At 36.6% G+C, this 21,029-nt stretch overlaps 1 protein-coding gene across 10 annotated transcripts; it reads right to left on the bottom strand.

Moving 5' to 3' along the window:
- Positions 1-2,713: 2,713 nt before the first annotated feature.
- Positions 2,714-19,228, bottom strand: LOC107784111 (uncharacterized). 10 transcript variants are annotated; one of them, XM_075224996.1, is made up of 4 exons: positions 18,468-19,199; positions 18,178-18,313; positions 17,794-17,895; positions 5,746-9,013 (listed from the first exon to the last, which is right to left on the bottom strand). In XM_075224996.1, the coding sequence occupies exons 2-4, from the start codon at positions 18,213-18,215 to the stop codon at positions 8,752-8,754; spliced, it is 402 nt and encodes a 133-aa protein (XP_075081097.1). In that variant the 5' UTR covers positions 18,216-18,313; positions 18,468-19,199; the 3' UTR covers positions 5,746-8,751. The 10 variants fall into 10 exon arrangements, 2 of the variants coding, with proteins under 2 accessions (XP_075081097.1, XP_075081096.1); XM_075224995.1 differs by having other exon boundaries at positions 18,397-19,198; XR_012696505.1 differs by lacking the exon at positions 5,746-9,013 and adding an exon at positions 2,714-2,918 and having other exon boundaries at positions 18,178-19,194.
- Between the last annotated feature and the right edge of the window lie 1,801 nt (positions 19,229-21,029).

Raw genomic sequence — 21,029 nt, 5'->3', positions numbered from 1 at the left:
ATCATTCTGCACCTTCCGACTAATGCTTAGCAAATCCAAGAACGCGTGCGGAGATACTGGTCTTGGTGAAAGTAAATACTGCCCTCTTAGTTTCCCATTCAACCCCGCATATCCGGCGACTTCCTCTAGTGTAGGTGAAAGTTCAAAGTCAGCAAAACGAAACACGTTGCGTGTTGGGTCCCAGAGCGGTATTAGAGCCTCGATGATATCTGTCCTTGGCTTGATATTCAACAGATCGACAAAACCTCCCAAAACTCTTTCCACTATCTTTATACTATCCTTTCCCATATCATTCCACCACATGTGGAGTTGCAAAGGGACCTCGCTACACACTGAGAATGGTTCATTTGACTTGTGCTCATCCTGCACATTTATTATAGTGATTAAAGAAGGAAAAACTTTTATTTGACTTAAAAACTATCTATATTCTAAAGAAATATTTTTTGGATTTTAAATTTTTTTTTTTTCGAAAAAACTTTTAAGGAGAAAGGAAATACTTTTGAACTAATATTCTGAATTTATGAAAGAAATACTACAGAAAAAAATATTTTTGAATTTTATTTTGAATATCTTTTAAACAAATAATTGGGATTTTGAGATTAAAAGGAAATATTTTATTTTTTTATTTTTTTATTTTTATTTTTTTTGCAAATTAAAATAAAAGACTTATTCCTACACACTTTCTGCTTTCTAGGCAAACAAACAATTCTAAAAGTAAAAATATATATGTTTTTTTTTCAAAATTTCGGCAGCATTTCGACAGTACTTGGACACTGATTTTTCTAAATTAATCATCTAACTCTCCACTTGCTATTTTTATTTTATTTTATTTTAAATTATTATTATTATTATTATTATTTTACACTCCCGAGACTCAGAAGCCGGTCAACATGCAAGACCGAGCAAATAAATGCACATAAAACAAATAAGATGCATCAGGATGGTCTTTATTTCAGGTTGCTAGCCCTAGACGGACTCAACCCCTGTGTTGAGTCCCCTAAGTCAAAATGCACATGATGCAAATAAGCGTTCCTATTAGGGATCCGGCATGAAACTGAGTTATTCTAGGTTCAGAACTTGGGTGTTTGTTCTAGACCTGGCTTACCCGAGCGGACAGCTCGAGCCGAGGGGGAGGCAGCGTACCGGGAATACAGAAGTTTCACCGGCTTTGCAACTTATCCAACCTCGTTCTAAATTGGGAATTTAGACACTATACAGAAAAGAAGTCACATGAATTGCACCCTTCTTCATGATTTAGAAGACTCAGAGAGGAGATGGGTTTCGGCACAGCTTATATACAGTTCACATAAGATCAAAGCGGTAAAAGCAGTTAATTAGCACATTAAGCACAGATCATGTAACAAAATCAAACGAAGCCAAATACAACAATTATTCCAAGCTCGAATTCTGAACCCTGAACCAGAGATTCTGGGTCCTATTTATCCCCAGTAGAGTCGCCAGAGCTGTCACACCTCCTTTTTCCGATCTCGCGAAGGGCGTAGGAGTTTTTTTCCAATTAAAGGACAATCGAAACGGGATTTATTTATTTATTTCAGAGTCGCCACTTGGGAGATTTAGGGTGTCCCAAGTCACCAATTTTAATCCCGGATCGAGGAAAAGAATGACTCCATATTACAGTCTGCGTACCAGAAATCCGGATAAGGAATTCTGTTAACCCGGGAGAAGGTGTTAGGCATTCCCGAGTTCCGTGGTTTTAGCACGGTCGCTCAATTGTCATATTTGGCTTATTTATCTGATTTTAATACAATTATGAACCGATGTGCCAATTTTAACTTTTTACCACTTTATTATTATTATTATTATTTTTTTAAAAAAAAAATTATGAACATCTTTGGATTACGTCACATGAAATGCACCCGCAATCCGGAACACATTTTTATTCAATGTTTTAGGATTTAGATTTGGGTCGCATGAAATGCGCATCCGAGTTTAAGAAGGTAAAATTAATTAAATCGCGCCTAAAGAGTCTAGCGCGTCATTATCTTTGAGGAAGGAAGTGAAATTCACTAAACAATCCATCCCAAATTCTAAGTAATTTTTTTTAAAAATAATTAAATAAATAAATGAGATTGGATAATCCTGTAAATTTGTATTATTTACATCTATTTATTTTTAGCGAAATCCTTCCTTATTTTAAGAATATCCTTTAATGACTACCTTTTTATTATTACTAAGTTTATCTATAAATATAAAATCAATATCTACATTCTTGAAAATAACATATTAAATAGAAGAGAAAAACAAATATTAACAGAAAGTAATAAAAATTATAATCATAAATACAACATGGAATAGTCAAAAAATAAAATAAAAAAAATAAAAAAAAAACTAATTATCCCATAGTTGGATTAAAATTCAAATTGTTAGTAAGACTTAAGCTTATTGAAGCTAATTATTTACAAATACTGAAAATTGAAAAAAAAAAACTTGATTACTAAACCATATTTCTAAAAAATTAAACAATTTAACCTTAACTAACTTTGTTTTAATTCACATCATGTCCTAATACTTGTTCGCAAACTAATTCATGTTTTAACTGAAATTGACTACATGATTCCGATTAACTTATCGTTGACGAAAAACCTTATGAATAAGGAATTTAGTTAATTTTTGCCAAACTGATTCAATAACGCCATTTTTTACGTTATTTCTTCTATTTTTTGTTATTAAGCAATTTTAATTAATAACCGGGCTTAAATATATTTCCTAATAATCTGGTTAAGGCATTATTTAATATGTCGCTATAATATGCCTAATTATGCCAAATGACAGTGATTTACAGAATAATAATACATGAATGACCTAAATACAATACAAAAAAAAATTAAACTAACTTAAAAATTTAACACTCCATTCTTCATTTCAGCTTACAAAATGCCAAAATTACAGTTGTGTACCTGATATTGTCAATACAAGAAGAAGAAAGTCAGCAACTTAATACGTAACACAGCAACAACAACAATAACCAGCAATAACCAGTCAACGAAAATCCCAGTGACAGATTTGAAAAATTCAAAATAAAATCCAGGAATGCCGAAAATAACGGACAGAAACCAAGGGAAATTTTCAGATTTTTGAAAGGCTAGTTAATCTTCAACCCTTAATTTCTACACCTGTATACCAGAATATTTATCAGGTGTGTACTACTTTCTCTTCTAATTTTCAACTTTTTTTTTTATTTTCTTTGTAGGTTTTTTTTCTTTTCTTGAGAGTTTCAATGTTTTTTTTTCGGAATAAATGTTCAGCTCTTTTTTTTCTCTAATCTCTCTTTTTTTTTCTGTCTGTCTCCCCTCTATCTGATTTCAAGACTTCTCTTTTATAACACATCCCATAAACCTTTCAATTAATTAAAATCCATACTTTTTCTCTACCCAACCCATTATCTTTCCACTCATCCCCATTACATTAAATAAACATATCACACCACCCCATTTCATTTTGTCCCCCATGCTTCATTTAAAATAATGCAAGATTCCCCTTTAAATTAAATCTTGTCCCCCCTTTATATTAAATAATCATATCACAACCCACCCCATTTCATTTTGTCCCCCATGCTTCAAATAAACAATTACAAAATGTACAATTCCTAAACTACCCCTTCCGACCTTACTGAAATTACCAAACTACCCCTGAACGTATTACAAATTTACCAAACTACCCATCAGCTATAACACATCAATTAATCAAACTTAACCAAAATATAGACAATATGATCAATTTCTAACAATGTTCAAACAACAATATGAACACGGATGAACATCATAACAACAATATCACATGAACATGATTTTAACAACATTTCAACAACAAATCACATGAACACAAATTGAACAACCAAGAACAACTAAAATTTGATTGAACAATATTTTTGGCAACAACAAACCTATTTTTCGGATTTAAACAACAACAATAATCAAACAAGTATATTTAGATTCCTAAATTCAATAATATTGAACTTAAAATCAACTCTAACAACATTACAACAAACAATTCTTATATTAAACTTTAAACAAGATTATGAGAACAATTCAAGAAATAATCATAAATGGTAAACAAGAAATCAAACTATACAAAATTCGGATTCAAGATCATCCAAACATGAACATGAATGAATCTATTTTAACACAACAAACATGACGGATTAAACGATTAAATCAATATATTCCTTTAACACAACTAAATTCTTTAAACAAATAACAAGATCGACGAAGAAACAATTATGAACTTAAACTTGAACTTAACAATACTAACAATTTCTAACAATACATAAACACATGAAATAAATTGAAGAAATAGTTAATTAAATTTCAATTTGAATCTAACAAACAACAAACTAACAAATATTCACTTAAACAATAATACAAACATGAAATGAATATGAAAACAACTAATTAAACTTCTATTTTGAAATCTGAAAATTAATTTTAACAAAGCACATGAACATGAACAAACTAGAAAAAATGATTTCAACGATAAACAACGAACAAAACAAGAATCAAATATTTAACGATTTTAACTTTTAGAAATATAAAAACGAAATATGGACAAAATAAAACTCAAAAACAACTAACCGGAGATGAATCAACGAAGAACTTTGATTGTAAACAAATCTGTCCGAGCCTCGACCAAAGCTCGAACAAATGACGACGAAGACGAAGAGAAGATGAAGCAGCCCGTAGCTACTGCCGCGACGAGCAGCAGCAGCAGTCCGTCCAACACCTGCTGCGACGAGCAGCAGCAGCACGACGTCAAGACAGCAGCAACGACGGCGACAGGCAGCAACAGCGGCGGCGACAGGCAGCAGCACAGCGCGGACAGCCATGGACGACGACATGGTCGACGTCGAAGCTCGTCCATGGCTGTGTTCGTTTGGTTGTTTGGTTGAGACAGAAGCAGTAGCAGCTGGTCGACCATGGCAGTGGCAGTCCGTCGAGGAGGATGACGGGAAGACGACGCACCGGCAGAAGCAGCGGGGAGCAGAAACGGGCAGCAGTGCGCACAACGGAGGTTTGACGAAGAAGATGAAGCAACGGAGAAACCATGGACGACGTCGATGGAAAAGATGAAGATGGAGGGGAAGCCATGGTTGGGGTGTAAGGGGGGCAGCCATGGTTGTGTTTTTTTTAGCTTGGGGAAGATGATGAAAAGAGAGAAAGAGAAGAAAGGGGGGGCGGATGGGTTGGTTAGGTCTTTTTAGGGTTTTTTTCTCTCTTTTTTTTTGTTTTGTATTGTTTGTAAGATAATAGGATGTTGGGTTATGGACTGGGTCGACCTAGTTCGAAATGGACTGGGTCGTAGGGAAGATTGGGCCATTTTTTGGGCCTATGGCTTGAAATCGAAGAAGAGGCCCAATTCCGACTTTCTTTATATTTTCGCTCTCTTTTCTTCTTTTATTTCTCTAAAACTAAATTATAAAAATACTTAAACTATTATTAAGAACTAAATTAAGTTATAAAAGCGCAAATTAACTCTCAATAACAATTAACGCACAATTAAGTATTAATTAAGCATAAAATTGTATATTTGGACATTAAATGCTAAAAATGCAAACGATGCCTATTTTTGTAATTTTTAATTTTTGTAAAACAAATTTAATCACTAACAATTGTAGAATTAAATCCTACATGCAAAATGCGACATATTTTTGTATTTTTTATTAATTTAGCAAATAAACATGCACAGACAAATACAAATAATTATTCAAAATATCACAAAATTGCACATCAAAGAAAAATCATTTTATTTTTGAATTTTTTGGGAGTAATTCTCATATTGGGCAAAAATCATGTGCTTACAGTGGGCGCTTGAAACATGAAATGTAAAGACTGAAAAATATTCCTCTCGTTATACAGGTGGGCGCCTGATACATGAAATGTAAAGACTGAAAAGTATTCCTCTCGTTATACAGGTGGGCGCCTGATACATAAAATGTAAAGACTGAAAAGTATTCCTCTCGTTATACAGGTGGGCGCCTGATACATAAAATGTAAAGACTGAAAAGTATTCCTCTCGTTATACAGGTGGGCGCCTGATACGTGAAATGAAAAACAGAAATGTATGCCCTCATTATACTGGTGGGCGACCTAGAACACGAAATGTAAAGACTAATGTATACCCTCATTATACTGGTGGGCGACCTAGGACAGGAAATGAAAAATGCATACCCTCATTATACTGGTGGGCGACCTAGGACATGAAATGAAAAATGCATACCCTCATTATACTGGTGGGCAACCTAGGACATGAAATAAAAAATGCATACTGGTGGGCGACCTAGGACAGGAAATGAAAAAATGCATACCCTCATTATACTGGTGGGCGACCTAGGACATGGAATGAAAAATGCGTACCCTCATTATACTGGTGGGCGACCTAAGACATGAAATGTAAAGACAGAATTGTATACCCTCATTATACTGGTGGGCGACCTAGGACAGGAAATGAAAAGACAGAATTGTATACCCTCATTATACTGGTGGGCGGCCTAGGACAGGAAATGAAAAAATGCATACCCTCATTATACTGGTGGGCGACCTAGGACATGGAATGAAAAATGCGTACCCTCATTATACTGGTGGGCGACCTAGGACATGAAATGTAAAGACAGAATTGTATACCCTCATTATACTGGTGGGCGACCTAGGACAGGAAATGAAAACAGAACTGCATACCATCATTATACTGGTGGGCGACCTAGGACATGAAAAAAAAAATAAAAAAAAATGTATCTGGATTTGTTTCCTCGTTTCTCCGAGAAAATTTTTAACAACGGCAGAAAATTTTCTGCCCCGATTTTGGTGACCTTCTTTGTGGCGTGTTTTTCTGCCATCATCAACCTTTGTTTTCCGGTAAAATCAAAGAAAACTTTGTTAGTTTTAACATGGTGAGTGATGATGTCACTCCTGCTGGGGGGTGATTTTTCCTTTCCCTTTCCCTTTCCCTTGCTCTGTGCTCCCAAAACTGGTTGGGGATAAAGTTGCTTGCTAGGGATGATATTCCTGCTGGGATGGTATTTCATTTATCTCTTCCCCGCTTTTGTTTCAAAACATGCTGGGGGAGTTCTCTTCAACTCCAAAACTACTCCCTTAAAAGTTTATTTTCTCCCAGCACTGCAGGGCATAAAATGTTATCATCTGGGGATAACGTTATTAGGATAAGCCTGTTAGGGTTATCTTGTTGCGGATTAATTTTCTCTCCCTCTTTCTGTTTTGTCTGACCCCCTTGGACCTTGATCAGTGATCTATCGAAGTTCTACCGGGGATCTTTTTGGAACTTGGTTCATAAGTCTTTAAACCTCTGATTCCTGCTTTTCTTCATGTTCCCCTTAACTTTCCAGGACAGTTTGTCATTTGGTTTTGCAACAAACGCCTTTTGTCTTATTGTCTTGACTTTGGCCTGTCCCCTTCGTATTTTGCTTTGTACTCTTTCGGCCCCTGGTAGTAAACTCTGAAAAATCCTTTTCGAAATAAATTTCTGGAAAAAATCTTTTTAGACAAAGAAAATGAAAAGATAGAAAAAGAGAAAAAATCTTCCCGAGCAAACGCTGGGGGAGAAGAAAAGGAAAGAACTTATCTGGACGGTATGACTGGTCTCAACGATCATGTCATGCATTACGGATTAATCAACCCAGTCTATTTGTATCAATCAATCTTCCTGATGGCCTCACTTGCTGGGGATAAATAGGTGCTCACCTCTTCGCAAATCCAGACCCTTTTTGCCAATCTATCTTGTTGCCTTATATTGCCCTTCGAGGGGTTTTCACTAATAAGACTCTCTCCTTTCCCTCAGCTCTCGTCGCCTTATGGTGCCTGTGAAGGTTTTCACCGATAAGACTCTCTCATTTCATTTCTCTCATCTTTCGTTGCCTAATGGTGCCTGTGAAGGTTTTCACCGATAAGACTCTCTCATTTTATTTTTTTCAGCGGGGAATTGGAGTGTTGCCGATATGACTCTCTCTTCTGGAGATTCTTTTCGGCTATCAATTCATTTCCAGTTTATGATCCTCTTCTTGCTGGGGATCAGTGCATTATTCTCGGCTTTCATTTGCCTGACTTGTCACCTCTCGGATATTGATCGGGAGGTCTTTTTTGGACATCGATGTTGGTTTCGGCGTGGGGCTAAAAGAAAGGCTATCAAAATTTCAAAATAACTTTGATGGGTGAACTACTACAACTCTTGGAATCAAACCTTTTTTTGAAACTTTAAAACCTAACTTCTGCCCCAGTTTTCTTTGCTTGGGGGATTTTATTTTTGTTATACTATGTTGAACTATGCACACTGTGACCGAGCCGTGAGGTATCCTCTTTGAGGAATCAGGTCAAACATAGTTCCCAACGCTTTTGTTGTTTTTTTTTGTTTGTGATTTTTATCTCTTTTTTTCATTTTTCTTTTAATTTCCCTTTTTCATATCTTTTTCCCATTAGTGATTCCAAAAGAGGGGTATGAAAGAATAACTTAAGGCTTAAAAGGGGGAAGCAAATGTTAAAAGTGTTTGGATAGAAGAAAGAATTGCCTCCGTCATTTCATTATCCAATAAGTACTAAATACAAACGAACGAACCAATAGCCACCATAATTAAAGAAATCACGCATAATATCTTTTGACTGCATCAGAATTGATAGCCATGTCGACACACCTTCCCTCGATATCTGTTAGACACAAAGCACCGTTGGACAACACTCTGGTCACGATATAAGGCCCTTGCCAATTTGGGGCGAACTTGCCTTTTGCTCAATGTGGATGCTGATTTTGGTCTCTGACATTATCTGCATCCTCTAGATTCACAGCCTCAGTGTCATTCAGATTAGGCTTGGGTTTCTCTTCAAATTGGCACAGTTCTCGGTTTATTTCTTCGAAGGCTTCATCCCCGTCATATTCAGACTCATCGTCACAATCGATCTCTTGTATCATTAAGTCGGAGTCGGATTGATTTATTAGACTAGGTCGAAGATCCGCTGTGCATGCCATGTCATTAGAACCAGTAAAAAGAGAACTGTTCAGAAAGAAAAAGAACAAAACAAAATTAAAATGAGACAAAAGAAAAGAATTTTATTGAAATTGCGGGATAACAGGGTTCACACTTTTACAAAACAAAATAAGAGTTGGATTACACCCTGGAATAATCCGAAACAAAAAAGCAAAAATCAAAGCCTACTACCAGGACTCACCCCGGATAGGAAGATGAGTAACCGTCCAATTGTTGGTTTTGGCCTCAGGCCCCACAAACTATATGTCCGCTCTTACACCGGTCGATTCTTCTTTCGGAGCGGCTTGGATTGTCATCACTGTCTGTGAGGGTTTCTTTGGCTCTCCTCCCTCGTATACCAGCTCGATCATGTGAGCTTCGTGGTGTACTGGCAATGGGTTTTGGTTGATGTTGGGCGCCTCCGGCGTCTGGACTTCGATCTTATTGGCATCAATAAGATCTTGTATTGCATGCCTTAACTTCCAACACTTTTCGGTATCATGCCCCAGCATTCCTGAGTAGTACTCACAGCTTATTGAACGGTTCAAATTTCGGGGTGGAGGATTTGGTCCTCTAGTCTTGACAGGACTAACCAAACCTAATTGCCTCAATTTGTGGAACATGGCGTGTAGGTTTCTCCCAACTCAGTAAAAACTCTATGTCTCTGTAGCATGTCATTTCTAGCAGCTTGATTTCCCCGAAAGCCCGCCCCTGGAGGGTTTCTGTATGCCCTTGGTGGAGGATAGGTGTTTTGCGGTGGTGCATGTGTGTTCTGGGGAGCCGGCGCGCGCCATTGCGGGCGAGCCGGAGGCTGAGTGTATGTCTGGGCTTGGTGCACGGAGAAGTGTGGTTCTTGGGGTGGATAGTAGTGCTGTGGTGGGCTGTATGGGTAGTTTGGCCTGTGGGGTCTAGGTTGGTTGTAGTATGGTTTGCCGCACATGGACCAACTGCTTGCCTCAATCGTGGCAATTTCTTCTTTCTTCCTCCTTCCCAGCGCACCTCCCGTGCCGCTCTGAATAGCCTGGGTCGTTGCCTTGAGCGCCGAGTAATTCAGGATTTTGTCAGACCTCAGACCCTCCTCTATCATGACCCCTATCTTTACTACTTCATTGAAGGATTTTCCAACCGTCGTCACCAAGTGACCAAAGTAAGTTGGATCCAGTGTTTGCAAGAAATAGTCCACCATTTCTCCCTCTCTCATGGGAGGATCAACTCTGGCTGCTTGTTCTCTCCAGCGGAAACCAAACTCACGAAAGCTTTCCCCAGGCTTCTTTCCGGTCCTTAGCAATGTGAGACGGTCAGGGACTATCTCGAGATTGTATTGAAAGTGACCCGCAAAAGCCTGCGCCAGATCATCCCAAGTGTACCATCTGCTGGAATCCTGCCTGGTATACCATTCCAGTGCCGATCCACTCAAACTTTGACCGAAATAAGTTATCAGTAGCTCATCTTTGCCGCCTGCCCTCTCATCTTGCTACAAAAGCCCCGCAAATGTGCCATGGGATCACCGTGCCCTTCATATAAATCAAACTTAGGCATCTTGAACCCAGCCGGGAGTTGGACGTCCGGGAAAGGGCATAGATCCTTGTAGGCCACGCTGACCTGGTTGCCCAATCCGTGCAGGTTCCTGAAGGACTGCTCCAGGCTTTTGAGTTTCCTCATTACCTCATCTTGTTCTGGGACCTTAACCGGCTTTTCAATCTCTGTCGGTACCTCCAAGTGCGGATTGTAGATATGGGGTTCTGGTGCATGGAATATGGGCTCAGGGGGATAGTATTGCGTATCGTGAGCCTGAAACAACGGCTCGCTGGTTGATCTTTGCAGGGTGGCTGATGTGGGTCCCATAAAAGTGGGAACATTTGGTGTTGGGGGAGGTTGATGGGGTGGTGGAGCTTGGGAATCATGGGGGCTTCTCTCCTGAAGATAACGGTGATTCGGGAGGCTTGTTGAAGGGCCAGAGTGAGGGTATTCCGGCATATGTCCCAGTGGTTCAGGGCTCTTTTGTGCTTTGGCCAGAGCTAACTGCATTGCATTCATCTCTAGTCCCATCCTTTCTATTTTCTCCATCGCTTCTTTTAACAACTGGCTCAACGGCCTTTCTTCCTCGGTACTATTTTCTGAAGTAGTCATGCTCGTTGTTACCGGTCCTTTGGATCTGGTTTGGTAAGGGTGTGTTGCCAGAATGCTTTAACAACTAACTGTCTAGTATTTATGAAAAACAACAAACTTGTTAGTGTTAGAGTTTAACAGATTTGATGATAGCACATTGGGGATGCAATGCTCCTAGGCAGTTAACCATTTCTAACATGTTTTGCTTCAAACACATGAAGTCATCCCGGCTCGCTTATTTGCCCCTTTAAAGTACTTTAGGAACCCCTGTATTTTATATTATATTTTCTTCTTCTCTTTTTTTTTTTTGGAATTATCAATTTTCATAATAAAATAAACTGGGTTTCAAAGGTTTAAAGACGACCTACAAACTTGAAAATCAAACGACTCACATATTCTAATCAAAAGTTTTACAAACTCAAAAACAAACGGTCAGCTCCCTTTCTCTGTTCGACAAATGCAACCAAACCATTATTTTTTGCAAATGTGGCCCCTTCCAAATTTCACATGAATTTTGAGGCCGGGGAGGATTATTTTATGACACTTTACAAACTTGTCCGTTCTTTTACGAAAATAGCCTTTCGACAACTGAAAGATACTCTAAGGCTATTTCGGCAATAACGGTTTAAGACACTGCCGAAGCTGGCTCGGCTTATTTTGACTAAAAATCCAAACGGTATTCACCTGACCGCTGACTCCTTGTTTATTTTTTTTAAAAAAAAAAATTAAAACAAAAGACCTGCTGTTGCAAACACAGCCTTTCAGCGTCTCGGGGACAAAGATTTTAAGGCTGTGTGGGTCAACTGGACCAAAATCCTAAAAAATGACCCAAGGTGATTGTTTATACAAAGTCAGCCTTCCGGCGTCCCTTTCGGGAACATTTGGCTATTTTTGACAAAACAACATCACTCGACTTATTTATGACAAAACTAAAATTTTGACATGTTTTTTTTTATTATTATTTATTTGTTTTTGGCTATTTTAGCAAAAGGTGGGGTTGGTCCCGATGAGGATTGCCTACGTATCTCACATCCGGTGAGAATCAAACCCGCGTAGTTCGGGAGAATTAACCGCACTATTTTAAAATAGGATTCTTTTTTCATTTTTATTTTTGACATTTCATAAGCAAAAAAAAACTACTTTTTAAAACAAGACCCCTTTTTTCTTTTTTTTCTTTTTTCAGACAACCTATTTTTCAATTAAAAAAAAAACTTTTTTTTTGACAAACAATATAACAGCCTATTTTTCTAACCAAAAAAAAAACTCTTTTTTTAAATTTTTTTTTGCTCTTTTTTTCTTTTTCTTTTTAGTAAAACAAACCAAAAAATAAAACTTTTTATTTTTATTTTCCAGAGTTCCGACAGTACTTGGGCATTGTTTTTTTTTTCAAAACCATTAGTTAACTCTCCAACTGCTATTTTTCTCTTTTTCTTAATTTTCTAACATTCCCGAAATTCAAAAAACCGGTCAACATCTAGGCCAGAGCAAATAAATGCACAGAAAACAATTAGGATGCATCAGGATGGTCTTTCCGTTTCAGGTTGCTAGCCCTAGACGGACCCAACCCCTGTGTTGAGTCCCCTAAGTCAAAATGCACATGAAGCAAACAAACGTTCCTACTAGGGATCTGACATGAGGCTGAGTTATTCTAGGTTCAAAACCTGGGTGTTTGTTTTAGACCTGGCTTACCCGAGCGGACAACTCGAGCCGAAGAAGAGGCGGCAGTCCGGGAATACAGAAGCTTCATCGGCTTTGCGACTTATCCAAACCTCGTTCTAAATTGGGACTTGACACTTAGACAGAAAAGAAGTCGTACACCGTACACCCTTCTTCACAATTCAGAAGACTCAGAGAGGAGATGGGTTTCGGCACAGCTTATATACAATTCACAAAATATCAAAGCAGTAAAAGCAGTTAGTTAGCACAATATGCACAGATCATGTAACAAAATCTAATAAAGCTGAATACAACAATTATTCCAAGCTCGAATTCTGAACCCTGAACCAGAGATTCTGGGTCCAGTCTCCAAGTCCCCAGCAGAGTCGCCAGAGCTGTCACACCTCCTTTTTCCGCCCCCGCGAGGGGTGAAGGAGTTTTTCCAATTAAAGGACAATCGAAACGGGATTTGTTTATCTATTTCAGAGTCGCCACTTGGGAGATTTAGGGTGTCCCAAGTCACCAATTTAATCTCGAATCGAGGAAAAGAATGACTCTGTTTAACAGTCTGCGAACCAGAAATCCGGATAAGGAATTCGGTTAACCCGGGAGAAGGTGTTAGGCATTCCCGAGTTCCGTGTTTCTAGCACGGTCGCTCAACTGTTGCATTTAGCTATTATCTGATTTTTACATGAATAACCTATGTGCTGATTCTACTTTTTATTGCTTTTACATATACATATTTATTCGAGAGAGTGAACGCCGTTTAAAGTATGTTTTCGGATTGCGCCGCATCAAATGAACCCGCAATCTTAGGCACACTCTATTCAACGTCTTAGGATTTGGATTCGGGCCGCATAAAATGCCCACCCATATTTAGGAATGTAATTTACTAAAGTCGCGCCTAAAGATTCTAGCGCATTATTATCTTTTGGGAGGGCCGTGAAATTCGCTAAACGGCCCTTCCCGACTTCTAAAAAAATTTCTTAAACCTTTACTGAGGGTCCTGCAATTTTTTTATTATTATTATTTTTTTGTTTTTATTTGACGAAGCTCGTCTCATTTATTTATTTATTTATTTATTAAAAGGAAAGTAACTACATTTCTATTTTTATTTGTCTCTAAATAAAGAAAAATTCTGGTTAATTACATGCTAAAAAAAACCGTAACTTATTTAATTAATAGATTACAACAGATGCTAACGAAAATTATACTTGAACTTGTAAAAATGGAAAATTGTTTCGCGCCTTATTCCATAAGCTAATATTACTAAAAATGGAATTATGTATATAAAATAACGTACAAGATTGACTAACGTTACTACAATTAGCCATTTTTAACTGTGGTGAGGTTAACTAAATGATCAAAGTTATAGACTAATTCATTAACCCTAATGGATTCGCAATTTAACTATACTTTATTGAAACTACTCAACATTAGTGTAAGTATACTTAATTATTAATACATAAAATTATCAACTAGAGCTAAACATTATTTATTCAAAGTTTTTTCACTTTCAGCCTGTATATTCCTTCTCATGTGCATCTATACACTTTTATCATTAATCCCATGCTTATTTTCTGATTTTCCACCCTTAAAGATACCAGACAGGGTGTATTCTGCACTACTAATTCCCTTTTCATTAAATAATTCATTAATTTAATTATACACTGAATATTCAACTGGCAGACTACTAACACTAAACATTTTAAATCTTTTAAACACCCAAAAATACCCCTGAAAATCCCCTATTATTATTGCCTTGCCCTCACTCTTAGCAATCTGTATTTAAACCTCTCTGATTTACAACTACACCAAATCACTACACAGCTACAACCAATCCTTAAGTCAAATTCACACAAATGATTCAAGCATCAAAACAGACCTACGAAGTGATTCATGTTGTATTCGTCCAAACAAAGCAGTCATAAACTAACTATTCGACGAAGTTGTTCAAATCGAATGTAGTTTATAACGCACACTCAAACAAACAGAAGAAAGACCTTGACCAAATAAAAAGGTCTTGAAGAAGAAGGAGAACTAATGAACAAGACAAGATTACAAAATAACACTTTAAACAAAGAATAAATAATCCAAAAAAATAGAATGAACAAAACAAGATTATGAACAACACTTAAAACCAAAAACCATAACAGAAAATAAATCAAAATGAACTAAATAATCTTGAAAGAAAAATCTGAAACTTGAACGAACCCAAGTCGAACTCGGAGTTGAACTATTGGAGGTCGAACGACTGTTTTGTGGACGTTGAAAAAGGACGAAGCAGAAGTTGGACGTTTGGACTGTGGCGGATTAGCATGGAGGGACGAGGGTGTCGTGAGGCGTCGAGGAACAGCAGCGGCAGCAGCTGGACTCGCTGCTGCCATGGTCAACGGGGAGCAGCAGCAGCAGTGGTCGCTGGTCGACGTGAATCAATGGGGTGGCTGGTGGGTGTTGGGCAGTGGGGTTTGGTCGACGTGAAGCAGTGGGGTGGCTGGTGGGTGTTGGGCAGTGGGGTTTGGTCGACGTGAAGCAGACGATGGGGGTAGTGGGGTTTGGTCGACGTGAAGCAAGCGACGGGGGTAGTAGGGTTTGGTCGACGTGAAGCAGGCAACGGGGGTAGTGGGGTTTGGTTGAGCAGCTAGAGGTGGTCGACGGGGGGCGGCGATGGATAAAACTGGTTGTTTGGACTGGTTATGGCTATGGAGGACGAAGCAGTGGTCGTTGGGTGAGGATGGAGGAACCTCGGGCTAGGCTTTTCGTTTTTTTTTCGTTTTTCTTCCGTTCAAAATGAAGAAGAATATGAACAGTGCCTTCTTCAATTTTTCAGAAATTTTTTTCCCCCACGTTTGTTTCCAATTTTTCTCCTTTAAAATCCACCCTCCCTCGTGTGTTTTGTCTTTGTTCAAAGAATATGGACCTCACGTGTGTAGGGGTCCAAGACTTGTGTCCCCCATGCGTGGTGGGGTTCCCCGTGTGTGGTGTTCCGTCCGTGTCCCCCACGCGTGTCCCCCATGTGTGGTGGGCTCGGATTATTACGGGCTAAGTCCAAAAATTAGGCCTAAAAATGGGTAGTTTGAACCCAAATATTATTCTTTGTCCAGACTTGAGAATAGAACACGATGTTATTCAATTAATCCTATGCAAACAAAATAACTACCAAAATAAGACTAACATTTAAAACAAAACTATTTTTAAAATAGCTACAAAGCATAAATAAAACTATTTTTGTCATTTTCGTTTTTATATAAAGATAAAATATAAAGTACTATTTTTTTGTATTTTTCAAGATTAAAATGGCTACAAAACGTTAATAACTCTTTTTTTTTGTAATTTTCGGAATTATACAACGATAAAAATATAAAGTACTATTTCTATATTTTTTAAGTTTAAAATGACTACAAAACATTAATAAAACTACATTTTTTATAATTTTCGAAATTATATAAAGTACAAATAAGGTACTATTTTTTTTGTATTTTTTCAAGTTTATGAGAAATACATAAGCTAAAATTTACATATATATTTTTTGTAATTTTTCTTTTGCGAAGAAATAAAGTAAAATAGTCAAAATAGCTATATTAGACTCAATTCAAATATTAACGTTTTGTAGCCCTCTTTTTTTTTTTTGATAAAACTAAAATTCTAAATTGAGCTACAAACTAAATTAACTCCAAAAATACTAATTAAACTCTTAACAACAATTATCATACACAATTAAACACCAATTAAAACAAAATTGCATAATTTGACATTAAATGCTAACAATGCAAAATATTCCTATTTTTTGTAACTTTCATTTTTGCAAAACAAACTTAATTAAATACTAAATGAAAATGTGATATATTTTATATTTTTATTAATTAAAAAAAATAAACATGCACTCATAAAAATACAAATAATTATACAAACATACCACAAAAATAACAAAAATTGCACACAAAGGAAAATTGTTTTATTTTGAATTTTTGGAAGTAATTCTTTCATAGGGCAAAAATCACGTGTTTACAACAACTATCATTCTTTTTCATCGAGCAGAAAGAAAGATGAAATTTTGAAAACAATCATGAAGGTTTTCTTTTTGTTTTATTTGTAGCTTTGCCTTTTCTCTCTCTTTTAAATTGCATAATGATATGTATACATATTTTTTTCCCTGTAAATTACACTTAAGACTTCAGCAATATACTCTAGTACAACATGGATGGAAGACTATTGTAGTTTTTTAGGAGTAGCCATTACATTTTATATTTAAAAGATCTCCAGCACTATCTCAATTAAGTACATGTATCTCCTTGCAAACTATTCTTTTTTTTCGGTTTCATTGTTAATTTTGGAAGCACACATAAGCATATTAGGCGCTGATAAATCTGTTGCTACGATCACATCATCTAATGTAGTTACACGACCATACCAATCTTTTGTATTCTAAAAGCTAAATTTATTTCTGTGGAATGACTTGACCAATCTATCATGTGATAATAATTTTCTTCCTGGTAACATATATACCAAAGCTAACTGAAATAAAATAAAATAAATCTGTCGGGGCCCACACAAAGAAAATTCGACCTCTTCAACATTTCAGCAGCCAGAGTGTCAAATCTTTCTAACCTCACCAAATCTCAATTCCTTTCCTACCACCCCCTTTAAGTCAGCATCCATCTCGGCAATTCCGCGACATAAAAGTCTCTTCCCCTTTTTCTGATGTCCCTGTCTTTCATACTTCTCTTCGGTTATCCAATTTCCCAAGCCTTAATCCAAATCAAAGTCCGGAGAACCCAATAGAATATGTCAAGTAGTTGGTTATCGCTTTTTAAGTATTAAAACAAAAAAATGCACCTCATCCTGAAATCACTTATAGAGTTATAGTATCGAACTGCCATTAATTAAATATATGTAGTTTGTTATATGTCATTTAATAAGCCAAGTAAAGCCATAAGATTTATCAAGATGAAACAGAAAGCTAGCTAAAAGAACCAAGTCGAACTTGTTAGCAGAGTAGTACACAACAACAAACATGAAATTTCAGCAAAAGCATGTCTCACCTCTCAGCAGAACTCATAATTTTATGTTTCAGTAATGCCAACACAGAGAACGGCAGGCAGAAGAAAAATGAATCACCCAGCAGCCGCAAAAAGAAAATCGACCTGCGCAAAATAGAGTGAGGAAGAGGATGAGCTGACAAACGGTGAGTCCAACTGCGTCGGCAGCCACATTTTACAAGACCGACACTCGTCACTCTTTGAAAACATATATCCAGCACTGACTACAACCCTATAAGAATGAACTCAACTCAAATTGCATAGCTTTAATTCCAAACCTAAAAGGAAAAACAAAGAAGGAACGATAGAGATCTACCAACACAGACACAAGGGAAGATTGAAGAATTGCACACCACGTGTTTGACAAAGCAAAGTACACCTCAACACCTGATAGACGCGGCAAACATCTTATTACAAATCGTCATCTTCTCCAGTCTTGCTTTGGAGTTTGGTGTGAAGAGTTATAGTGGAAGCAACTTGGGCTTGAGTTCAATTCAATCAGAACTCTCGAATAGCAAAAACCCTGGAACAAAATCAACAGCCCATAATACGCAGCTTTAATTCCAAACTTGGGGAGAAAACAAAGAGAATTAGAGAGATCTATACCTTGAAGAATCTGAAGAGAGGCAGAGAGGAGAGAAAGAAAAAGGATATACAAAAAACGTGCTGGCACTTACGTGTTGAACAAAAAGGATGTACACGAGAAAAGGTTTAAGCCACTTAGAGGACAGATTTCCAAAAATAACCCCGAAGCAGGGATTGGAATTCCAAAAATAGCCCAAAGAGGACGACGAAGAGCACCTCAACTCCCCCTTCTAAATAAGTAGAATATATATATAATTATATATATATACACTTCCTTCTTCTTCTGCTAATTAACAACCCTATTGAGCTCTCTATTTTCTTGATAATGGAGAAGAGCAAATCTTTCCCTTATCATTCTGCATCTTATACAGAAGCAAGATTTGATTTCGAGGATCGAACAAAGTCTCAAGTAGAAGAAGTTTTAATGGACCGGGCGAAAATCCGGAGGGGAAGAGGAAGAGAAGGATAGCTAGTTATAACATGTATTCTATGGAAGGTAAGCTTAAAACATCTTTGAGGAACAGTTTCAAGTGGATTAAGAGCAAATTTTCCGATAATTATTATGATTAGTGGTGTGATTAAGAGGAAAATTAAGCATCTTTTTGTTACATGGGGTTGTACTTGATTTCCCTATTTTCTTTTTTCTTCTTGAATATCTAGTTCTTGTTGATATTGCCATGTAGAAAATGGTCTTTGAAGGTTATGAGAAGTGATTATTGTACATAATTATATGTTGTTTGTACTTTTTTTTGGTTAAGTTGAATGAAGTTGTTTCTCATTCCCATCAAGATGAAATTGTTACGGGCGGAGGCGGATTTAAGATCTTGGGTTTAATCTTTTGGTTCTTTTTGGATCTGAAGCAAAAGCAATAATGGACCCCTTTCATGTTATTCGCTAAACTTAGTTTCTTAATTTCGCAATCAGTATATATATATTTGTTGCAAAAAACAAAACAAAAAAAAAACTTAAATAAAATTCAACTAATGTCAAATGCTCAAAAAAAATAGTGGGGTTTTGGATCTGAAGCAAAAGCAATAATGGACCCCTTTCATGTTATTCGCTAAACTTAGTTTCTTAATTTCGCAATCAACTAATGTCAAATGCTCAAAAAAAATAGTGGGGTTTTGGATCTGAAGCAAAAGCAATAATGGACCCCTTTCATGTTATTCGCTAAACTTAGTTTCTTAATTTCGCAATCAGTATTATTGCTTTTGCTTCAGATCCAAAACCCCACTATTTTTTTTGAGCATTTGACATTAGTTGAATTTTATTTAAGTTTTTTTTTTGTTTTGTTTTTTGCAACAAATTAAGTTAACATGTCAGAACACTATTGTGTTCGTTAATTGGTAAATTGATAAATGATAATTATTACTATTAAAGATTAAATTATAATATTAATATACAATAATTTTTTTGGATTAATAATATAGTATATATTACTTATTAAATCCTTGTTCAATAAACAAGCACCTCAAAAAGTTACTTTTATCACACGTTGGGTGGGTCTATTCTTTTTTCAATTGATGTTTCCAATTATTTACCTCTTATTTCCCCCTTTTCTTTCCCTTTGCTCAAAGTATGAGAAGTGGGACAACCTTTTTCCACGGGCTCACTCTTTTGTAAACAAGAAAAGAAAATCTTATCATGTCGAGTACTACTTATCCTAGCCATTATTAAACCAAATATCTAATGAATCACTCAATAAGCAAAAAAACATTAAGCAATCCCACCAGTCCCTTCATATGCTTAGTTGTACCAAAACCTGTATAAGCATATTAAAGAAAAAATATCACTACTAAATAATATAGGTATGGAAGAAAATCTTTGCATAATTGTACTCTTTATTTCATCAAGTAATTATAGTAATACATAGACAATTATAACACGTCTAAGCCAAATATAATAAAAAAGGTAGCCCGGTGTACAAAATATCTAGCGTTAGTTTAAAGAGGAAAAAGGGCCTCACCCTAACAACTTGTTTGGATGTTGTTATATATTGTTTTATAATGTATCGAATTGTTATGTATTGTATTATAGTATATTACACTGTATTATTTTGATGAATACAATATTTGGATAGATTGTATCATTTCCAATCGTTTTATGATGTCGCGCACCAGCAATCTGAACAATAAACTTATAATATTACAAAAAGAAAATATAGCAGGGTAGATTTTTTTAATTATATAAAAAGATGGCGAAATACATAAACGGCCCTGCAACGACCCGACCTGTCGTTTTGAGCTTTTGCACTTTGATCGCCAGTTCTCGGGCATGACTTGCCCTATGTAAGGTATTATGACTGATGTAGATCGTTGGTTTTGGTTTTCAGGAAAATCGGAATGAATTTAAAAGAACAGTCTCAAATGAAAGCTTTGAATTTGAAGGGTTGACCAAGAGTTGACTTATTTGTATATGAGCTCGGAACGGAATTCTTATGATTTGGTTAGCTTCGTTGGGTGATTTATGACTTAGGAGTGTGATCGGAATTGGTTTTGAAGGTCCGGAGTAGAATTAGGCTTGAATTGGCGAAGTTGAGATTTTGGCGATTTCCGATTGGTAGGTGAGATTTTGATCTAGGAGTCGGAATGGAATTTCGAGAGTTGCAGTAGCTTCGTTATGTCATTTGTGATGTGTGTGCAAAATTTCGGGTC

The sequence above is a fragment of the Nicotiana tabacum genome, chromosome 11 (assembly GCF_000715075.1).
Source record: "Nicotiana tabacum cultivar K326 chromosome 11, ASM71507v2, whole genome shotgun sequence".
NCBI classification, from domain to species: Eukaryota; Viridiplantae; Streptophyta; class Magnoliopsida; order Solanales; family Solanaceae; genus Nicotiana; species Nicotiana tabacum.
Note: the sequence above shows the minus strand (reverse complement) of the source record. Positions and strands in the feature narration are given on the sequence as shown.